General features: G+C 37.6%; 1 protein-coding gene across 16 annotated transcripts in view; it reads left to right on the plus strand.

Moving 5' to 3' along the window:
* CADPS2 (calcium dependent secretion activator 2) overlaps window positions 1-24,004 on the plus strand; it is a 333,015-nt gene that overhangs the window by 139,687 nt on the left and 169,324 nt on the right. For all 16 annotated transcript variants that reach the window (XM_086609733.1, XM_086609731.1, XM_086609742.1 and 13 more), the window contains exons 4-6: window positions 1,853-1,933; window positions 5,260-5,496; window positions 9,702-9,823. In XM_086609733.1, the coding sequence (XP_086465859.1) occupies window positions 1,853-1,933; window positions 5,260-5,496; window positions 9,702-9,823 (440 nt within the window). The remainder of the gene's footprint in view (window positions 1-1,852; window positions 1,934-5,259; window positions 5,497-9,701; window positions 9,824-24,004) is intronic.

The following is a 24,004-nucleotide window of genomic DNA, read 5'->3' on the forward strand; positions in this document are numbered from 1 at the left end:
TTTCAAACAACTGCTTATCATGGAATATATTACTAAGATAATGTTGACCTTCTCTTAGCCCAAAAGTTGTTTTTCTTGTTAGACTGACTTTTGTACTGATTAAACAAAAATAATTGCAAAAATTATGTGGTTATAATACAAAGGAAAATAGAAGTTAGAAGCATTCTTGGTGACAAGTTCAATAAGCAGTCTCTTACTTTGTTAAGTAATGGAAGAATACAAATTTGGGAATTTATTGAAAATACTGTAATTGTATTCTGAAAACCTAAAATATTTGCTTTCATTGAGAATGCTCTTGCATTTATGCTCACAGTCAAACTAGGAGTGGATTTACAGACAGGCTTAGTGGGAGGACCCTTCAAATCTGGAACATGATCCATCTCCTACTCTCTAGTTTAAACTTCAGCCGCTTTTGGGGATGCCATCAGATTTTTTTCTCTTGCTTTCTGTAGTCTGGATCAGTTTCTGCAAGGATCTTGTGAGATGCCAGATTGCACAGGTGACAGATTGCATGTTCTGTCATCGCTTCCGTACCAGCAGTGGAAAACTTTTCATCCTCTTGCTAAATGCGGTCAGATTTGCAGTAAGCATAATGCTGTAATTGACCTGTAAGTGCTGGACGGTGTATTTTTAATTATTCCTTTTTATTAATGGGATTTTGAAAGAAAAATGCCTAATTTTCATGAGCGCCTTGGTTCAATAAGATCTAACAGATTTAGCTGAGGAGCGTTGCAGAGGAGATGGTGTTATGTATTTGGCCTGATGCACTGAATAGCAGTCTTACTTAAAAGCCTTACTTTAATGTAATGAATCATTTACCAAATTAACTGTGTGTTCTTTAGCTGAAGATCTCATTTAATCAGAGAACCACTTTTTTCGAGTTTACATCCCTAATCTATTCAAGTTTTTTTTAAACAAGAGCAGTTCAAGTATCCTTAAACCTTAGCCACACACTAAATGCACCATGGTCATATCAGTGTGTGGCATCGTGTCTGTGGTTAGCCCCAGGGACAGAGTGAGACCTCCACTGGGACTCCATCTTTGTCCTTGTTTGGTATTTATTCCAGTGAAAAGGCAAGTTGTGCCTGATCTTTTCCAGATGCATCATTCTTCTTCCTCTTAACCAGCTGTGCAGATCAGCGTGTTGAGGTGAATCCCCACTTCACCTACACTCCCCTCCACCGCCTTTAACAAGTAAACAGGTGAAAAACGATCTGGGGAGTGTTTTCTGTAAAGACCCAGCTGTTCTGTTGAGGTGAAGAGATTCGTCCTTCCCTTTTACCTCCCTGATTGAAGTCAGGCATTTAGTCATGACTATTCCCTAGGTATGGAAATAGTGGAGGCTCAAAAATTGGATCTGCCTTGATGTGAGCAGTTGGCCATTATTTGGAGAAAAGAACTGTGAGTAAAGTAATACCATTCCCAGAAGGCATAGCCATATAGGTTTGTTTCCCTGTGCCTGTGTATTCCTCTACAGGAACTCCGGGCACCAAAGAGTAGATTTCCTTGCAAACATTTTCTAAGCCGGTCTGTCAGCCCAGTTTTCTGCTTCATGGAGAAATTTTTTCAGCTGCTGTTTTCATAAGGAAATAATGCTTCTTCTGTTTAGCCCGAGTATTATAAACTCAAGGGAGCAGTGGCTGCCCTTCAGAGACCCTGACTGCCATGAGTGAACTGGTGGCCATTACATTTCTTTCATCTTGGTAAGACTTAAAGTATTTGCTTAGTGTTTCACTGATTTTAAGACAAAAAGGATGCCATTAACTTCTGTTTTGTTTTTAACTACATTACTTGCTATAAAGTTAAAATATAGCGTGTGTTTCTCACAGTTTATTTTTGTTCTCTATCCAAGTTGGATAATGGAGATGAACAAGCAGCCCAGATCAGGCGCGAACTAGATGGACGGCTACAGTTGGCAGAACAAATGGCAAGGGTAAGTGGTTGCTTTCATGTACCCAAAAACATATCTTCATATGAGATTGAGTGGGACAATACATAGTGTGTGTTTCCGGTTTCTGATTCTAAAATTGAGCAGAAGATCGTTTGAAGACAGTCTGGCAGTTGCATTGCTTTTTGCTCTGGAGTATCTGTGTCAACAGGGGTGGGGAGAAAGCAAAAGTTGGTTTTGGAAAGTTATATGCTGTGTGATCCTACGTTTCCTTCATCAGCAAATCCAGTGGTGAAATAAAGGATATATTATTTGCACATTTGGGATTATGTATTTTGGAACTAAAATAAGGCATCGCTTATATACACAGGTGCATTATGTTGTGCTTTGGGTATAACGAAAATGTTTATGTCTTACTACAGGTTATATGTGATATACTTTTTAAGCATATATAATATAGTTTACATTTATAGGTTAAGTCTAAGTTCGTAATGGTTATATTAGTATTGCAAGTAAGAAACTATGAGTGAATCTTGTAGGTCAAATTAGTAATGATTGGGTAAATTCTAAATTCTTTCTGTAAATTTTAGAAAGCCATGCCTAGTTTTCTCTCCTATAGCTTGCATTTTATTTCAATGAACAGGATTATGCCCTTCTATATTAAATATCACAGGTGGGATTGGTATTGTCCCTGGCCATCTTATTAAATTTTGGGAAAAGACTCCTTTTTCACAGAAAGGCAATTTCAAGCCTCTTCAATCTTCTGTGAAGCCTGGGTTTATAATCAAAGGTGTTCAATAATCTGGTGTTTGCTCTGTTGCCTTCTTGCCTTTAGCTCCCAAAAGTTACAAACTATTGGAAGCACCTATGTTATACTCTGTGTGTGCAGAAGGAAGTATATCATATTAATATGATATAATTGTAAAGCAGTTAAGATTGGCTCGTTTCTTTAAAAGTAAAAAAAATATCATTTAGGTCTATGAAGTTCATAAAAACTTGGAGGTGTAATCTTCCTAAAAAGCAAAATGCTGTCCATAAAATTTTCAGATTCATTTTAAAGCAAGTGAAAATTATGAGCACTATTTGAACTGTGTAGATCTTGTTCGCTCTGTCGTTAATGTGTATTCACTGCACAGCTGCAGATTTTTTAAAGCAAAAATTATTTATGCATTTGTTACCCAAACCATTCCTTGAAAATTCTCGTGGTTGCCACAGTGTCAACTGCACGGTTTTGCACAGGATAAGGAGCTCCATGTGCTACGTGGTACATCCGAGTCACAAAGCAGAGTTTTCGGACATCTCTTTTAAACTATTTAAAATGCAGATTTTTCTGTGGTGGACTTTGACAGCTAGTCCTAATTCTAGCAGCTTTGAGAATTATTAAAGTTATTTAAGCCTAAGCAATCAAATGCTGCAAAATATGAACTTTATTCTCAGAGCTCAAAACCAAGGTAAAAAGCTTCTTCATACTGAATTATGTGTTCTAGCATGTTTGTTGGAAAATAAAAGGGTTTTCAGTGATGACTTGCCTGTAAGAGAATTATTAAACTGCAGTCTCAAAAGATCAGCATAGCTGAAGAGAAAACTCTGCGTGTAGCTTTTGTTGTTGTTGAGGTCTCATTCATTGTTCCTATAATACATTACTTGCTGATTTTACAAGTTGTTAAATATATATGAGGAGTTTATTTTAGCAGAAAAGATAATTCAGCCTATTTAATGGAGGCAAGAACCTTAGAAATATGTTCATCTATGGCAGAATAAAATCAGTGGGGAATTTGTGCATCTATTTGCCCATCTGTTTCTTCATATGTCTAAATTTAAAGCTTTTCTAAGATAAACTTTAATCTGATCCTATGAAGAGACTACCTCATGTCTTTTCTCCTTGAGAAATGCATCCTGAAAATCCCTTTTAGCACTCTCAGAAACCAGACCTAAAGGCTAGTGTGTGCATCAGCCTGATCAGTGTCTCACATCTGTTCCGAGAGTCTCTGTTTCAAGATATATTTCAGTATGTTGCAGTCAGAGTTGCCCAAATTTCAGTGTTGTGCTGGGGGATGTGGTGTTCTTCAGATGATCCGAGCTTTTCAAATCAATATAATTACATTCCTGTGCATATGCACTAAAAAGTAGTGGGGAAAAAAACACTATTCTTGTTGTGTCTCTAAATTACTATGTGTTATAGCAATTTGTTACAAATTCATCTTCTTAAAAATCAAATAAAAGGCAGGGGGTGGTGAGAGCAGTGTATGGAATTTGTAGACCTCAGATTCTTTATGGAGGATCCTTACCTTTGTCTCGTGAGGGAGAGAAGTAACTACAAACATTCAGGATTTACGGATATAAAGGCCTCAGTGTAGTCGGATAGTACTGTCTTAAGTCTCAGAAGACTGTAGTCATAAAAATATGCAGCAAAAGGCACTGTAAAAAGTTTCACCAACTTTCACTTTGGGGTAGAAAAAGCATCTTAACAAGAGGAAGGATATTTTAACAACACAGTAACAGTCTGTCTTCTTTGTATTCCATGTTGGCATGTTATTATTTGAATGATCCTCACAGGATAAGGTACAGACTGAAAAACACTCTGAAGTTGGGGGGCTTGGCTAAAGCATCCTAAGCCTTACCCTGTGAGTTTAGTTTCTAACTATAAATATCTTTTTTTTTTTCTTCTTTCTTTTTCAATCTGTAATATACTGGCTCTGTAATGCTGTAATGAGCCAGACCACTTGACTTGCTGCAAGTGTTTTGGCTCACAGTTAACTTGCTTTATCTTTGTTATCGGAACAAAATCAACTGTAAAGGTTTTAATGCAAAACATTTTATGATACTCCTCATAACAGCTAATTTCAAAAATTATCTGGTTTAGGAGCAAAGTGCCTACCTTTGCAGATGATAAGTGGGAAGCAGGACTTGTTTCTCATTTATACATAAAACATGTATTTTTGAATAAGATAACACTGAAGATATATTGTCACTTTGTACACTTAAAACACGTCTAAAAGAAGTATCTAATGTGTACGTATTCAACCTGGGTTTAAGGTTTCATGATTCTGGGGGGCAAGAGGTTCCATTTTCGCAAACACCCCTTACTTTATATTTTTTATGTGTTCAAAGAGATATTTTGTCTACTGTATTTGAGGAAGAAGATGGAATTCTCTATTCAAATTACATTTCTTCTTGTCAAAAATAACTGTATTTATAGGACAGACTTAGCCTTGCCATTACTGTTTTGAAGGTATAAAAATAGATAGACACTGGAATTAACACTTATTTTTATTAAATATCTCTAACTGACAGCAAATTAGTAAATTAACTTGACATCTAATGCAAGATGATTTTTTTCCTTCCCTAACTTTAAAAATACATCTTCCAAGGAAAGAAAATTCCCAAAATTCGTAGCAAGAGAAATGGAGAACATGTACATAGAAGAGTTGCGGTCTTCAGTGAATTTGCTGATGGCAAATTTGGAAAGTCTTCCGGTGTCTAAAGGTGGACCAGAATTTAAACTGCAGAAGTTAAAGCGATCACAGAATTCTGCGTTCTTGGACATAGGAGATGAAAATGAGGTTCAGCTGTCGAAGTCTGATGTGGTCCTCTCCTTCACATTAGAGGTAATCACATATTTCACTCAACATCTGTTGACAGTTTAAATTAACTGGAGTATCTATTTCTTGACACTTTTTTGTTATTAGTCTTTCCTTAGTGATTCTAAAATTTTATGATAAAGAAGTAAATTATGCTTTATCTCTGATAATTAAGCATTAGGATACAGCTATATGAGGCGTTTTCCTCTTGCAGCATTAGTTGCTTTTGAGCCCACACAGCAATGCAGGCAGTTGAATTCCCACACATATAACTTTAAATGAATTCCAGTTCCTTAAATACCTAGGTATACTTTTGAACATAATAATGAAACACTGTTATCAGGAACTCGTTAATAGAATTTTACAAACAAATTGTGTTTTCTCACTGAAAGGTTTTAGAGAATAAACAAAAAAATATTTTTTACTGGTGGTCATAGCAGATTTTTATAAATTTCTGCGTTTTCCTCAAGAGACTGGTTTGTATTTACTTGAGAGTAAGCAGGAAGTCAGGACTGTAGGGATGCAGTCCTAATCCATACACAGATCAACTGACTTCAGGAAGAAACCACAAATGCAGCTGGTTACTTAAACGTATCTGATGACAGCATCATAGCTCAAGTCCAATTCTGCATATGTGCGTATCAGGAAAAGCTGATATCTCTCTCTTGGTAATAACAGAATCAAAATATTTCCAGAGTGTGTATTGTATATTTGTTGGTTAGAAGGTGCCACAGTTGAGTTATGCACTTGAATTAACTTTAGTTTATTTAAGACAACAGATAATGTTACAGAATGAATATTTTGATTGTTAAATGGTTTAAAACAAACAAACAAAAAAGTATGTTTCTCTTTTAAACAATGCTCTTTCTTAAGTAAAATGAGCACCTGCTTTTTTCATGTGATATTGAATATTCAGATCAATTTTTCTTTCCTATGTCATCAATATACACATAGAATAATAAAAATGTCAAAAATGGACAGATGAAAAAGTTTAAATCCTTTATGTAACAGGGAAATGACTTATCCCACTGTATGCAATTTTAATAGTACTAGCTAATAATGTAAAAGCCCAATGTCAACTTTCAAAGAATAGTAAGATCCATCATTCTGTATGCCAAAAAGTATTAGTTCATCAGTCATGTAAAACTGAAATGCAGGCCTTAGTTCTGAAGTATATGAAATGATCAAGTAGTTTTATAACTCCTGGGCTGAATCCTGTGCATCTCCATCACGTGTGCTGTGTCTGCCTCAACTGGAATGCAGTGCCTGGAATGGTGCCATAAATAGCAAGAACAAAAAGTAGTTCTGAAGCACCAAAAAAGTACCTGAAAATGTTTGTTGATAATATTTTCTGTCTTCAAGAAAGTTTACTTGGTGAGGGGTGGAAGAAAAAGAAAAGCTTTCTCTGTGCCTCTAGAGAGAAATATTAAGTATGTACTAAAAATTATGTGATATTTGGGGGGAAAGCACAGTAAAAGATTGAAACAATCATGAAAAGAAAAATCACAGGAGATATAATTTCCAGTGAATTTGGAGCAGTTTTGTTTTGTTTGCAGACCTTCCCCTCTCACACGAGAAATGTAGACTATTAGATCTGGTGAACTAAGCTTCCCCTCCACCCCATTGCTCTCACCACTGATAAAACACACAGATGTTCTACAAGGTTGGTAATCTCCAGTTCATCCTAGGCAAGACAAAGAATTAAAATGTTACTCTACATGTAGCAGATTTTAGTAGGGCAAATTTTCATTTTAGATATGGTGTTAAGCACATAAGTTGAGTTTCTTGCTGGACAAGTATGTGCTTATTTTATGCTTGGGACAATAAATGTCCAAGGTTATAAGGGCATGTTCAGACTGAAACATGGTTAGACTGTTTAGATGTTTCGACTGAAACTCTAAACTAATGTTTAGACTGTAACATGGAAGATCTGCTCTTTTGCTATGCAAATGGGCAAATAAGAAAAGCTGATTGCATTTCCTTGAAGACACAATACTTCAGTTTTGGAAAATGTGAGGTCATATGTACATAATATCACATTTCTTGAATAACATGTAAACATATCCATGTCGTCTTTTGTGGTGTGACTTAACTAAATTGTAGGATAACCAGCAGAATTCCCACTGAGGGCTGCTGCACAGGCACGTGGAAGAACAGGAAATCTATAACATGTCTAAATGTTAGGACAGAATAAAAGAAATCTATGAAGATTTCTTGATGGGGGGGGGTAAGTGCCTGGGGTTCATGCTGCCGCTGCATGTCATTATTAAGACAGAACAGCAAAAGATGTTAGTAACATTTATAATGTTCTGGTGGGAATGGACCTTGCTGGCTAAGAGATGAGACACCCCCTGTGTGTGTCACTGCAAGTGACAATGACTAATTTTGCAAGTTGGAGTTTCCTCAAGGAGCTCATTTGCAGAAATTTGTAAAATAAACAAATAAAATATCGAAGTAGTAGGAAAAGACTTAATAACTTGCGTTCTTCAGCTGTTGGACAGTTTCAGAAATAGACAAACAATATTTAAGAAGCTGTTTATCAGCTAATGAGCTAGTACATCAGCTAGTGACAGTTTCCTTCCTAATGAAATGCAACTTTTTTCCATTGCTGGAATCCAGAATTGCTACCAAAGACAAATATACTGTGCAATTAAATTGGAAACTCAAGAAGAAGTATCAACATAAAAACAAATAAACATGAAGTCTGCATTCAACAAGGACATACATTTGGCATGTGGAAAGACTGCATAGGCAGCATTAGCTATAAGGACCTCTAGTGCAGTCTCTCAGTGATTGTTGATCACTTTGATAACTGCTTGAATTCCTGGACCACAAAAGATGGAAAAGAGAGATGATTACATCATTCTCCCTGAATTGCTGTTATTATTTGTAAAGCGTAATAGGCAGTGTTGATAATTTACGAGTAATGTTAAAATGTTCTAAATGATGAATGACTGTCATCTCACTGTAGTATTACCAAACTAGCAATTTTACAGCATATTTAACTATTATGAAGGTTCTGGGAGTTTCAAAGTACAAAGGATTTTACAGCTAGAGGTGAAGACTGGTGTAACGTACTTGAATTGAAACTGATTGGCAAATATGCAAACAGTTTAATAGCAAAACATTTTAGTAATTCCTTGCTGACCTAAGAAATTGATTGCCTCTAGTGAGACCAAAAGTAGTTATTACTTTTGTCACCTTTAAAACAATCAAACACATACTGGGTTTTGAGTATGGTTCAGTTGAGTACAGCTTCTCTGCTGATTAAATGGACAACATTTTTCCAAATTTCTTCTCATAGGCCCAAATGGGTCTGGAAAGGAAAGCAGCTTTTCTAAAGCAAGCAGGGAAACCAGACTTTCTTCTCAAATCTTCTCTGAATTAGAAACATCTGAAGTGTAAAAATTCCAATAATTTCACACCGTGACAAGCTGTAAAGTTTATAAAGGCGGAGAGCAATTGAAATAACACTGCAGTTGGCTCTTCTGAGCTATAACTGGGTAGTTCAGAGGAGCTGAAAAACAATGGGATCTGCCAAGCTCAGAATTTCCCTGGTGAGGAAATTTCTCAGGGCACAACTGGTAGAGATGGCTTTTTTCCTTTCTCTTTCCCTCTCACATCCCCATATGCACGCCAAACCTGACTGCAAGCAGGGATCTGGGAGAAGGAAAAGGAGGAGGTAGCGGGGGAAAAAAATTACAGCTGCTGATGGCGATGCTCTGACCTGCCTCGTGCTCAGCACACCACCAAATTGCTTCTGAGATTCAAGGGTTGCAACCTCCGACGTCACCGCGCCATGATTAACTTTTCAAGATGTGATCAGTGTACTTACTTGTCTTGTTTACTGCCTGACTTAGTAACCTGTTCATTCTGTAAATACTTATTTAGATGACTGCTTAAAAATATATTTCCTCATGTATTAACATTTAGAACTATGTTTAGACATTAGTCTCCAATTCAACTACTAGCATTTAAATTATGATTGGAATGAGGGTCATTGTCCAAGTAAAAACAGAGAAAAAAATTCAATTCCTACTATACATTGCTGAAAGTGGAAAAAGAAGACAAAATTAAAACTCTTCTCTTACTGCGAAGATTTGAGTGAGTAGGGTTTGGGGATTTTTTTTTCTTGTTTATTTGGGTTTTTTGCCTATGTGGACCTTAGTACTGCAATAGCTGTGCTATGTAATGTTTTCTGAAGGATAAGCTAGTTGTTTTCTCTTCCTCAGATTGTTATAATGGAGGTGCAAGGTTTAAAGTCAGTCGCTCCCAATCGAATTGTCTACTGCACCATGGAAGTGGAAGGAGGTGAGAAGCTTCAGACGGACCAAGCCGAAGCTTCCAGACCACAGTAAGCCGCTCTGCTGTCACTGCATCCAGCGCCTCTTTCCTTCATGTCATGGGAGAACCTGACTGAGTATCTTCACAGCTTTTACAATTAAGTTAGCACTGGGTTATATGAAGTCTTTTCCTAGGCAGCTATCCTAAATTCTTTCTGAAAAATAAAAATACAAATAATAGTTGTTTGGGGTGACGTAAGTACAAAGTGTGAAGAATGCTGTCCGAGTAAATGCCATCAAGTATATGTGTGAGGAAAAGAGCTAGAGACTGCAGCATTGTGTTCTTACCTGCATCCTCTGAAAATACAAACCTCACGATAGATCTTAGCCCAAGGTGATTTTATGTATTCTAGGTTAATGTGCAGGTGGCCTTGTGGAGTGTAACTTGCACAATTGATGGAAAATCAATACTCAGTAATCAGTCTTGACAAAGCTTACTCACCTGCTGAGCCTGTTTCATTTTAAATTGTAGGATCCACTTCTTTCAATTAATTTTTTGAGGGAGGCAGTCAGTAAACTGCTTTGGAGGGGGATAACATCATGCCATCTATAGTTGAACCAGTCAGAGTGGCAGAGAGAAGGAAAATTAAGTGTGGATTTTGGTTGATTTGTTTGACCTTACACACTGACTTCAGACACTTTTCTCTCTGTTAAAATGTTATTTGGAATCTTTTGTAGATAACTTTCCAGACAGTGTGTTGGAGTTCTACTGGCACCATAGTGTGCCTTGTGAAAAACAATTTAAAAATTGCAGTTGTTACAGTATCTGAGAAAACATCTTCAACAGAGTTGGAATGGTAGTTTCTGTTCTATTCAGACCACAAATGCGGACTTCAGTTAGGCAAAATTTTAAGCACAGACTTTTGTCTACCTCTTCTGGGGTTGGGAGAAAGAGATCTAATTTGGTGGACTTTCTCCTAGTTGCAGCAAATGTCATTGGCAAGTAAGCCAGCAGTCTACTTCGGTAGCATATTCAGACAGCTTTGCAGAACTCCAAGTATGTGGGACAAGATGTAAAATTCACTTGTCGCAGTCCCTGGCTGTGTTCCTTCTCCAGGGCATAGGAATGCTCAGTCTTGTCATTTGCATATAGTATGTGAAGAACTTCTAAAAGCAACGATAGCATAAAAGACACACAGACACACACATTGAGGCAAGGTCATTAGTGGGTGTGCAACATCTCCTGCTCATTTATGGACCTGTTGAGTCATTCTTTGGTCCTGTGAGAGTCACAAGGCTTTCTCACAGAGGACATATCTTCAAGCTGGGCTTTCTCTTCAGACTCACTGTTGGTCTCATACTGTTACCTGCAGTGAGTGCCTCCAACCTTTGCCTACTCTCACAGTCAAGGTTCCCCTTTCTTCTGATCGTGTGTCTCTCTTTTCTACTTCACACTTGAACTTGTTAGCTTCTCTTTTAAACGCTTGATTAACCCTGATGTCATTGGTACAGGTCTTAAAATCTCTCTAAGTCAGCTAGAATACACAAATTCTTGAATCTTGGTCACAGTCTTTCTCATTCCAGAAAACAGTTTGTAGATGTTAAGGGTTTTGTGTCTCCCTAGCTGTTTCCAGATATGGTGGACAAAACATGGTAGAGATGGTTCATATTCAGCTCATGGTTTACTTATTTCATATGGAGAGCTGCAGGTTAAAGTAGAGGTTGTAAAACCAATCAGAAGGTATATGTTGTGTATAGATGCATCCTACCTGTCAAAGTAGAAACTTTGTGAAAAGGAAGTTCCAGAATAGATGGAGTCAATGAGAGAACTGAAGTGTTTCTAGAAGAAAAGGGTAATGTTAGAGCTGATTTAGCAGTTTTCAGGCTCGATAGTTATGAGTTGACTGAATATGGGAGAAAGGCAGGTTATAGGCTTTCCGAATAAGTGATGTCTGAACCAAATTCGTATGGACTCTTATGGAAAAAATTATGCATCTTTACAAAGCGGGTGATTGAGGGGCTCCCTGAACCATACAGCGGAAGGACAGGAACAGGAGTTACTGGTGCTGTTGACCTGCTGTCCTATGAAACAATGTAGGTTGAAGGGGCAGGACTCATAGAGTGCTAAAATCTATCTAGTTCCTGTGCTCTTCTGAGTTGTACTGTTTTCCATTTCTGGCAAGAGTAATTATGAGACATTGTTATACGGTATGATTATGAGCATAGAGAGACATACAGTTTGTGAGCATATATAGAGACGTAGTTTGAGGCAATGGAGGAGGATATTAAATTAGACAAGCATGAAATTAGCAAATTATGGGCAAACAGTAAAGAAATGGAGGAAACTTCCTATGGAATGGGAGATCCTTTGTTCCACAGTTTAATTTTTCTGTCAGAGCCAAATCAGATTTTCTTGGTGCTAGCAATATTGATTTTTTTTTTTTTGCTTGGTGACAGAAGTAACTAAGAAAGCTTGGCAGAGTTTAACCAGAAAATTGCATTGGTGGAAGAGAGCCTAGGAGACACTGTTATAGGCAGGGAGAGGTCCCCAGGTTTCATAAAACTTAAGGTGTGTCTCTCTTCTCTGTCCTATCCCAACTTGTGCCCAGTCCTTCTAAGATCTTTCTTACTTCTATGACCGACACATCCCTTGCCCTATGCAGTCACTTGCCTCCTCTTGCCCCACTGCTTCTTCCAGCACTCATCACTATCATCTGATAGGGACCTGCCAGGGTGATGGGGAGGGTCAGTCACTAGTTGAAGGATTGGATGTTCTCCTGCAGAGAAAATATGAGAAGAGATGGAGCAGAAAGTCACTTCTGTTTCCTGTTGATGTTAGTAATGGTACTACTACTGGGAAGAGAGATGCCTCCTTTCCCCCTCAGTCCTTTGGCAGCAATGGGCAAAGTCATGTAAGTAGAGGCCAGTGACCAGCTGGGCAAGTGCAGCCAGCCCATCTCTTCTGCGATACAGGAGAAACAAGCTGTCGGCTGCCCTAGGCTACTGCTTACTTTGCCTGCTGCTGGACTGGCTCCTTACTGGGATAATTTTCGGTGCTGTCATTCTGATATGAAGGACAATAATCAGTGAGGCTGGAGGAGAAAACACAAAACTCATTGGAAAAATAAAAAGGAATCAAGAACCATAGTTCAGCTCAACTCTTCATATCACTCGCAGTAACATATTTGCTCTGACAAATCCCAGATAAACGAGAACGTAACTTCAGATTTTATATAGGATGTGCAGCTAGAAGAGGGTAGCAAAGCTCTCATACTAAGTGTAGAATGAGACCGTGATGAAAAGTTAATGATTACCACCAACCTGATGTGGGAGACTGCTGGCAAGAGCTCCAGATCATATGCTTGTCACACAGATTTTCGGTGGCTGGTTTATGGTTTCGAACTGCTAGCTACATTTGTGAAAAGAAGCAGTATAAAGAAGTATTTATGCCTGTTTTTTTCATCTACAAAATATCAGTGTACACAGTGCGCTGCAGCTACTCAGTCAGAAGTTTCAAAAGCTTTGACAGTGAAAAGGAGAAAACGAGATACTCAGACAAATGCTTCAAAATGGATTGCAAACCAGTGTGACCTCGGAGTGGAGATTAATGGAAGCATGAGTCAAGTGGAGACTTAATTCAGGGTTTATCCGCTATTCCAAAATGTTGAATATTTTCTCAATTATTTTTATGAATATGTATTTAGATATTCCTCTGAATCCCTGAATGCTTCTGTAAGAGTAATAAGGAAATTAGAAACAATGTTCTTTCTTAAAAGGGAAAGACCTAATTAGAGTCCCAGAGAGGAGAGCACGGTTTTATCCTGATAGTTTAACAGTAAGAAATATTTTCTAGTTTCTTATTACTTTTAACCCCTGTCTGCTTTCTCTCTCTTTGAATAATGATTTTGTGAGTTTATATTGAAGTGCTTCATCTCCTTCTTAACCAAGCTAAATAAAGCACTGTTTATATGTATGTTACCGAGTAGCTAATAGTCATTCTAAAGTGCAGATGCTATCGAACAATATAGTTTGACTGAGCTTAAGTCTTGGATAATTTTGCAAACAGATCAGTTATGCAGCTTCACATGCAAACCCTATAAAATTTTGATGACTGCCTGTGAAATATTTCTTCATTCCTTCCAACTGTTTCCTGCCTTTTAGCCCTGCTGAAAATCCCTCCAACATAGCCTGTGACCTTTTCTGCCAGAGCTCAGTAAGCAGAGCCTTCAGAGGACCCCTTCGGTTGCATGAAGCTTTGCATAACTTTGTTGCTGTGACGCCGTAGGGGGTCATCTTGCAAAATCCAGTGCTAATTTCATTTTTCAAATGTTACTGATGTGGCTTCACTTTTAGTCTTGTGGAGTCTGGTGTCCACATGGTTTCTTATCATTGATTTTGATGCATTCTGAATAGTAAATAATGTGCTTTCTTAAAAGTGTTGTCTTTTGTATATGTATAGTCATGTCTAAAGATAAAAGATGGGAATATGCTATCTTTTATCACTACAAGTGACATTCTGTTGTCACGTGTTTATGCAATAATAAAAGATCATATCTTGCATGATGAGAAAATTGTATTAGAGCCAGTATATTCTTCATGTAATCAAGACAAAATGATCGTATTTTGCTGCCAGTGATTGCATAACCTTATAAAAACTATTATTGTATATTAGAAGTATGTGAAGAATACACGATTGAATAGCTGACCATAGGAGACACAAATAAAGTAAATGCTGCTCATGTTATTTTTATGCAGTATTCTGCCATTGTTAATTGCATAAAGTACTTAAAGTATGAGTACTTATGGATATATAATTAAAGATTACTTAGCAAAAATTTTACGGAACACTTTTAAAAAAAAAAAGAAAAAAGGAGCTAAATTTCTAAAATTTAAAACTTCCTTAAATGACAAGGTATCTCCTAAAATAAAACCAAACTTTTTTAATAGAATGTTTTGAGGATATGGCCTAAGATGACATTGGCTAAGTGAAAAAGGATAGAAAACATTTATAACCTGTGACAATCATGTTCCAAGCATCAGCTAGTTTTATTTCTTCATCATAGTCCTTGCAACTTTCAAATTTTTATTTTCAATTAAGGGAAACAAAGAGATGATCGTACCTACAGCTGTCACCTAACTTGTGGTCACATGACACAGATGTGCAATATGTAAGGGAAGAGAAGGCACACCTACTCTTTTTTTTTTTTCCCACCTGCTGCTGCTCTGTGTCTGATACAGCTGCATAAATGAGATTAATTTTGGTGGGTAATGCTTTAATTATATTGTCAGTTTTCAGTAAGCATTCTTTATAGTGTTTACATGTGTAGAAATCCATGTTCTTGCTCTTGCACAGGAGAAAAAATAGAATGAAAAAGTTGTCCCTGCCTCATATTGCTTCGAGTCTGCAGTATAAAACTAGAGACTAAATATAGGAAGAAACAAGGGACAGAAACACAAGTGTTTGCTGGTCAGATAGGCAGTAATCAACCTGGTGTGTTGCTGGCAAGCCAACTGACTCTTCTTAGGGTGTTGGGGTTTTCTGTTGTTTATCTGAGTGCTTTTTTGTTGAAACGAGGGTATTTGCCCATGGGATTTTTACAGAGGGATAATGAGATTGCAGTTTCATAGAGCCTGATCTAACTGTGCTTAGCTTGTTGTTCATGTGCTTCCTATTGCATCTTCTGAGGATAAATCCTCTTTAGGATTTAGCTTCTTGAACAGTCTTTTACTTGGTGGGTTTAACCTGTTCTTTTGACTATTACCTGTGGAATTTCTTTACTTACAGACAAGTGCAGTGAAATACAGCGTTGATGTTATAGAGGATAACAAAGTAGAATTGTTCAGCCTACTTTTGGCACCCAGACTTATTTTCTTTAAAACCTAAATACATTTTATGCCACGTTTACAAAAGTGAGGTTATATGTTAAAGAACCTCTGTGTATCATTAGTAAGATCATTTGGAAGGCTAAAGCCTGACGTACATAATTATGTTGGTGTGGACAATGTTGAAAACTTGGTGAAGGTGAAGCTTGTTCCTTTAATTATTTTTGAATTTTAGGAAAGCTAGTGGGGTACAGATCATGACAGGCAACAAAGTGTGTCTACTTTCATAAACTAGGTTTGATTATTACCATTCGCTCTAAGATTCATCTTTATATCTTTGAAGGATAAATTCCATCATGGCTTTCATCTTCTCATATGTCAGTAAGTCTTTCTTTTTTGGATTGTCCTGATTGGAGCAATTCAGAAAATAGGGTGGAAGAAATTACTTTTCAAAAATTGGATGCTATGAGCAAATACCATATATGTCATTCTAGTATCCAGCTATGAAGAGGAAAAAAGAAAATGCCATTAGGAATTTATCTGATGTTTTCTGGATTCTGCAAAGGAAAAGATGGAGAAGAAAAAAACACACATTTATCCCAGCCTGTGTTCTGGATTAATGATGGTAGAGTTTCACAAAGGGAATATGGATTCAGCTGAAAATTTACATGACAATTTTATTCAGTTATTCTTGATGCCCAATCGGTTGCTTGCTTCTTTAGAGAAAGGAAACAATACCTAATCAACTCAAATATAAAGAGTAATATGATATCCACAAGAAAAAGATATAGGATTTCTAAAATAAGTCAGTTTCTATGCAATGTTCTGTCATTGATTACTATTTTATGTTGTCTAAAAGATTTTTCACCTCTCTTATTGCAGAGAAATATGAATTACATACAGGCTCTTTAATATTAAAAGAAATTTGAAACTCGACTGGATAATAATCTGAGCAACCTGATTTTACCTGGCCTTTCTGTGAGCAGGATTTGAACTAGATGACCTCCAGAGGTTTCTTCCAGCCTAAATTTTATGGTGATTCTATGATAAAGTCCCAAAATATTCTGTCATAAATCTGTCTACCTATGGGACTTGTGAAAACCACTGCTGTTAGAAGGCAATATTCACTTGTCAGATGAAGACAAGTGTGGCATGGAAGAAATTGGGATGAGAGGAGGAAAGAGATAATTAAACTTGGTTGTAATCTCTGCTCTATTTAGATAGTTAGCAATAAGCATAATCCTTCTGCCACCAGGGCATATCTTTTTCTAATTTTCTTCACCTTAATCTTTTTGATTGTTCTGGCTGAATCCCGGTTGTTCTCCTTGCTCCTGTGTGCTCAGCGTGCTAATAATTGACTGAAAGCAACCAGGATTTCTGTCCTGGTATGATGTTTGCACTTCTGAAGACTGCGGCTTTTGTGTCCCACCTTCTGCTGCAGCGCTTAGACCCCAGGCAGAAAGCTGGTGGGATGAGGGCTTTCTGTTTAACAGGATCTCTGTTCAGAGTCAAGGTGTTAACCCTCCTCATCTAGTATCATTGCTGGAAAGAATAGCTGTTTCGGGGTGATTGTCTTCTTTTAAAATGTGTAATGACATTACATACCTCTTGCAAGACTGTTACCAGTTTTATTTCACAGTGCGTTTTGGAAACCTTGGGGCTTGAAGATGTGTGTCCCACTGTTACCTATCTCACTATAACAATCAGGGCTTGGAGAAAGACTGTTTACATGCTGCTTAATGTACACAGTGTATCTGTTTCCATTCTCATTCCCACCTGATCCACAGCAAATGTGACTAATATTTTGCAGACAGACATTAAGCGTTCTCTAACATTGCGCTAAAGCATCTATAGATGTGTGATCCAGCTTCAAACTGGAAGGCATTTGGCTATGAGTAGTGTGGTGGTGAGCCAAAGGCAATTAAATCCCGCTTAGAAGAAAAATGCTTTGAATCAGGCTAAGCTTCATACTAATATAGCTACACGGTCTCTGGCTGGGTCTAAGGCAAAAGCAGCCTATAAAGTCTCATGTAGAGGGATGATGGTCTGTCAAAAAAAAAAAAAAAGATGGGATTGGGAAGGATTACCTCAAATTTTACCTCCAGTCTGCTTCTGGAATACTCCTGGATTTGAAATTTGTCATTTAAATTAGTCTGCACCTGCCTTATTTTTGGAAAATTGAATTATTGTTTGTGGGCGATAGTTGACGTGAAAATAATTCCTTTGGATTTTCTCTTAAATTTTGATATGATCAGAATGTCCCATTTTACGTTTTCAAAATATACAGGTTTTGTATCTTGTTTTGAAGAGACCTTTCAAAAATTTGCTTGTATTTGTTGTCAGCAATATAATACAGGTACATTCTAAATAATTGCTAAACATTTTACGAGATACAGTGTTTGAATTGGAATACATTTTATAGTTTAATTTAGGTTTGGTTTGTTGCTTTAGGTGAAGAGAAAGGTTGAGGAAAAGGGTTTACAAGGAAGAAGTTTTTGCCATTGAGTCCGGTTCAGGCTAAGAATACCTTGTGCACCTCAAATGCTCATGACACAGAAAACTGTTTTTTACCCCACCATGGGCAGACTATTCTTTGCTGTCACTGTGTTAGTATTGATCCTCAGAGCTGTCAAGCAGTCCAGTACTTTAGAATACTGAACAGATGAAGAAAAATAATTTATAGATCTTGAAATTTCTTAATAACTACATAGTATATAAGGTATGAGTCTATACCATAAAAAGCAATACCAGGAGATTGAGAGTAGGAGGACCGCAGAAGCAAAGGCAGAAAAATGTGGACAGCTGGTAAGAAGAGTAGGAGTCAAAAAGAGGAGTAAAGGAGTTTCAGAATAAAAGAGAAGTGGTGTGACACCAGATGGAATACTGAAACTTTCTTATTTGATTCCTGGGTCTTCCCTGATAGACTGTGCAGGCTCAGATAGGTCAGTCTGTTTTGTGATTTGTTTTCCCACATCTTTAGACTGAGCCGACAACATCTGTCTGCTTCATCAAAGTACTGTCAGTTTTTCAACATTTGTACAATGTTTTGAATGTTTAAAGTGTCACACAAATACTAAATAACGTGAAATAAATAGGATTTGGAACTTTTAACAATGTCATGATGGACTCATCATTATCTTTTTCAAGGCGTATTCACTTCAAGGTGTATTTACTTCACTTCAAGTGAAGTAAATATGCGTACAGAAATTTCAAGAGCATAAATGATCATGTTTTACCTTTGTGTCCATCACTGGCCCCAGGCTGGATTTGAAACTCGATGGTAAACAAGGGTTAATGTCTCTCATGAATTCTTCACTCAATATGTAACAATGGTTCCCAGTGCCTGGCAGTGTGTCAGTCTTGTTACATACCCATGGAAATCTTCACCCTGACTTGTCTTGCTTGCCTGTATTGAAAGTGAGATGGGAAAGCAAGACTAAGTAGTAATTTATTTGTACTGGTTTATGTTTGTGATGCCAATACTTGTCATAATAGCATTATATAGTGTTAGAGTGCATTTTTCTCGTTTTTGGTGTAGAAAGCCTAAATGAGTGTTTTTACTTATTTATTGTGCAGTGAATCCCTCTTCTGGCTTTCCTTTCTGTTTTGTATTAGGTCCTTTTTTATTTTGAAGAAAAACTATTCACAAGTTTGTCCTTTTTTACGAGTAATTTTTTCAGATATTAGTAATGTTTTATGTTTAAAAAGAAATACATGATTGTGTCTAGCTCATTATTAGCTCTGTGATTAATGGTTAGTAATTTTGAGCTCTGTTAATTCCTGTATTTAAAACAGTTATTATTTTTACCAAAAGCAAACCCTGCAAAAACCACCCCATGATCAAATTATTCTTTTCTCCCTGTCATATTAGTCTAGTTGTGTAAAGGTGCTTTACAATATAGCATATCCATCAAAACACTATATCCTTGCAGTTGCTGAAGTAAGGATCCAATTCAGAGCTTTCAGTTCTTCAGAGCAGTGTTCCAAGAAGAGATTGCCAATGTTTTGTAACAATCAGCCTAAAAGGCTTTAATTTTGCTGCTGAATCCACAGTAAAAAAAAAAAAAAAGCCACAAACAAAACACCACATTCATAACCATTCACTCTTTCTGAGTGACTATACTAGACAGTGACTTGACAATGCATTCAGAAATTGAATGCCAGGCTATTTAGTGCATGCAGCTACAGGTGCTGAAGACACAACTTTTCTCTTAGCTGAAGAGATGGCTTGTTAGTCTGCATTTCAAATCACTAGTGTTCCAAGACTGAAAAAAAAAAAAGTTCCCAATAGATGGAAATAAATGAAAAATGGTAAAAGAAAAAAAAAATAAGAAAAAGGGACAGTAGTGTAGACCCTGCTTAGGTGCAATCAAAGGTGACATTTAAAGACAATTGTATGACTTTTCATCCATCTACCAAAATTTCCCTTTTTTTCTATACTTCTCCGTCCTGCTATTATCCATCTCTGTAGAACAAATTATCTTTCTCGTATCTCTATTTTGTAGCTTTGGGAAGATGTCGATGGGAACATCGGGGTTAAAACCATTACTATTGTAATGCTCCTTCACTAGCTGACAGCCCTGAAAGTATTTATGCAAAGTGCCAGTGTTTCTGTAGTAGGGATTGTAAAATAAGCAATCTGTAGTTCTCAGCAAGATTTCAGCATGAAGTAGTGGAATCACAGAAACACAGGGAAGAACAGAATCAAGACATTTAGAAGATTAGACGGGGTTAGTGATGAAAGGCCAAGATACTTGGGCAAGCTCACGGTTTAGTTTGCCTGAGTGCAGGGATCATCTGTGCTTCTTCTGTAAAAGGACATTATGATTTTTTTAGAGCCTTCTTTATGCATTGCCTTTCAGCTGCAATTTAATGTGCCTGCTCTGATGGAGAAAATTATGGTCCTTGCACTTTAATCAAAATAAGTGAGTAATTTTCAGGTAGAGAAATAAGAAAATGTAGACTCTTTCTTTCCCCCCAAGAAAAACATTTGCAACCGCATTATAAGCATTATAGAAAGGTACAAATATACAAACTCTTGCCTTGTGTTTTCAAACTTGAATTCCAGATCCCACTGACTGAATGGAGAATATATGCATAAATATATATTGAATAAAATACTGGTTGTAATGTGGCATATAAGGAATAATCATTCCCCTGTTAATCCTTGATGCTGCATAATAAACTTGTCAGTTCTGCAGTAACATTTCAACATCCTTTTTCAAAAGCTTTCATTAAGGAGAGAAGCTGGAATGTTTATATTGTTTTCGTAAGGTGTGCAAAAGACAGAAAATAAACATGCCTTTGGGTTGTATGAAACAGCTGTTAGCGTTAAGACCATGATTTCTAGTGTGGCATCCTGATGTCAGTCATTGCCAAACAGATGGGTAGTTCTGTGCTTATAAGAGAAAAGGAACTGCTTATGATATTTGTCCAATTATTAGGGAGAAGAACGAGCAGCAATTAGTACCAGCTAATACCCTCTTTGGGAGGCTCATTAAAAAAGCCAGAATTGGGTAAGTATGGATTTAAGTCTATTTTTGTTCGACTGAGTGGAGCCTCCTCATCAAATTAAAGATTTATTGTCAGATCACTGTGGGGTAACTTGCACTGCTGATACAGCAGCTTGCTTGCTCTCTCACAGTTTTTTCTCTCTCTGTATATCCAGTTGTAGTTAGTAACATGCAACGCTTCATAAATTCCACATTCACACAATACTTCACTAACAATAGAATGTTTGACAGACCTGGAGTTAAGGTGTTTTGAACTAGATTGAAGAATCGAAGTAGTCAGATGTGTCAGGGAGGTGCCGTCAGTCTTGTCTGTCTTTTTGTTTCCTGGCCTTTCATCTCACGACTCGTGCTGCAAGTATGATCTCTAACCTGAAGATTATAGACACCTAGTTTTCTGCAGTTAAAGTATGTTTTTAAACAAAACAACCAAGTTGGTATAGATTCTTGAAACAGTTGAGACATGGAGATGTTATGGAGACCTGAACATTGTATTTCCAGTCCAGCTCTGAGATGTTTAATGGCTTTGAACTGAAAGAGGATAGATGTAGATTACATATAAGGAAGAAATTCTTCACTGTGAGGGTGGTGAGGCACTGGAACAGGTTGCCCAGAGAAGTTGTGGATGCCCCATCCCTGGAAGTGTTCAAGGCCAGGTTGGATGAGGCTTTGAGCAACCTGATGTAGTGGAGGATTTCCCTGCCCATGGCAGGGGGGCTGGAACTAGATGATCTTTGAGGTCTATTCCAACCCTAACCATTCTATGATTCTATGTGCAAAGATGAACTGCTGGTACATCTCTTAGCCCTGCGGAGCAGTCAGCAGCCTGACAGACTGGGTTTGGTGGGTCTTCCTGCTCATTCCAGCTCTGTAGCACATCCCTCTGTGGATAGGGAGTAACAAAATTCTTTGAAGAATGAAGAAGTCTCTTGAGGTAGGTTTATGTAGTAGATTTGAACCAAGAATCAAACCTGGAAAGATGCAAAAGGAGGCACCAAGGAGACCAATACACTTTGATATTGGTTACAAAAAGGCAAAAAGGAGATTTCCTAATTGCTGATCAAGTCCTGATGGTGCAAAATTCTGTAGACTTGATATTTTGTCAGAAAGAAAATGTTCCAATAAATAGTGCTGAAATAAAATTTCTAGATGTTTGCTCAGATTAATAAATTTTGTAACTCCTATGTAAGACTGGAGAGTTAAGTTCTCAAAGAAAAGCTTTGACTAACTGAGGCTGTGACTAGAGTGGAAAATCTGAGAGAGAAATTTGGTACCTTTTCCAGTATACCAGATGTGATACAAAATGAAGTAGAAAAATAAATTTGCCTAGACTGTGACACAGTGATAAATCTTTACCTGAAATAAACATCCACCTTCTTGCTGGTAGTGGGTACTTTTGTAGTGAAGGGAAAGCAACTTTGGTAAAAGACTCTGACACCAATTATAGTATCAGCACATGTACCTCTGGCAGAAATGTAAATAGGGTGAAAAGATAGGGGCTTATGGTTGAAGATGATCAAACATCAAATCATGCCAGTTTCTATAGTAAAGCAAATGAGTAGGTGAAAGCAGAAAAAATATGTATACAAAAGAAAATCATGTGGCAAAATGAGAGCCTAAAGAGGTAGGATTTTTTTTTTCTTTTTTTTTAGGCTTGAAGTTGGTGGTTTTGGAGGTTTCAAGTATGCTACATGGGGTGCAGCTGACCGCTCAGTGAGAGACACTGCAGCATTTAACACTGAAATTATTGTTACTTTTGACTACTTTTCCAGCAAAATTTTTTTAAAAAAACAACACATGATACCACTTCTATTTTGGCTGCTTTCTTCCAACTTCTGATTCCAAATGGTTGGAGGAAGGATAGCTCTGCAACAACACAAAGTTCCAAAGAAACTGGACTTGTGTTCTAGTAATCCACAAGGAATAATAAGGAAGATGAGCTATAAGCTTTATGTCATTTGCTGTGATTTTGGCAGCTGGGAGGAATATCAGATGCCCCCATGTGAGCATAATGCTAAGGTATACAACCGTGGGTTTGCCTTTTCTGACAAAACGTGATTCCTCATATGCCCTTCCATGAGGAATGATGTTAAAGTCTAGGCAGTAAAATCTGTGACCATCTGCTCTGCCAGATAATTCCGTTCCAAAGACATGGTCTTTAAGAGGCTATGAGAGTTAGCTGACATCCCAATCAGCAAGGAGCGTGAAGATCAGTGTGTGGAATGTTTCCACCAGGAACATTAAGCTTTAGGAATAGATTCAGGCCATTGCTTTTCAGTCCAGGATTTTCACTTACTGCTGCAGATGGAAAAAGGAGTGGGAGAAAGATGTTAGTCAATGGTAGTGATCACATCTGATGTTAAAGATGATTTCCAGGAGTACATTAGTGTCAGCAATAGGTAGGTGACCCGGTGTTAGTCCCATCCACGTCAGTCTCTCATTGTGCACCTAAATAAGAGAAGCAGCAAATTCTGCCAGGCTCCCTGGGCAAGGCTTATGTGTGCCCCATCCCTCCCTGCTGTGACCTGCAGAACTGGAGCCTGGGAGTGTGACTTCAAGGAAAGCTGTACCACTTTCTGGGGAGGTCTTGGAGCCAGATGCTGGGGTGCCCAGACCCCAGCACATGCCATAGGGTGTACCTGCTGCTCAGCTTGCAGAAGCTGAGCCGCCGCCGGTGATACTCTCTTCCTTGAGCAGGCTGGGTCTCTTCTCTTCCATTTAGTCAGTATGACTGCTTCTGATTTCTTTTCTTCTGTCTGTGGGTTAATGCTGGCACTAGATCATTCTGGAGAGGCTTTTGTTTTGATTTGTTGTTTTAATAGGAGTTTGTCTTGATTATTTGGGTGGTCCTGTCCTTTGTGATGTGCACAGTTCAAGGAACAAATTATCCTGGTGCCCAAGAGAGAGACAGTGCAACTA

The sequence above is a fragment of the Tauraco erythrolophus genome, chromosome 4 (genome assembly GCF_009769465.1).
Source record: "Tauraco erythrolophus isolate bTauEry1 chromosome 4, bTauEry1.pri, whole genome shotgun sequence".
Lineage (NCBI taxonomy): Eukaryota > Metazoa > Chordata > Aves > Musophagiformes > Musophagidae > Tauraco > Tauraco erythrolophus.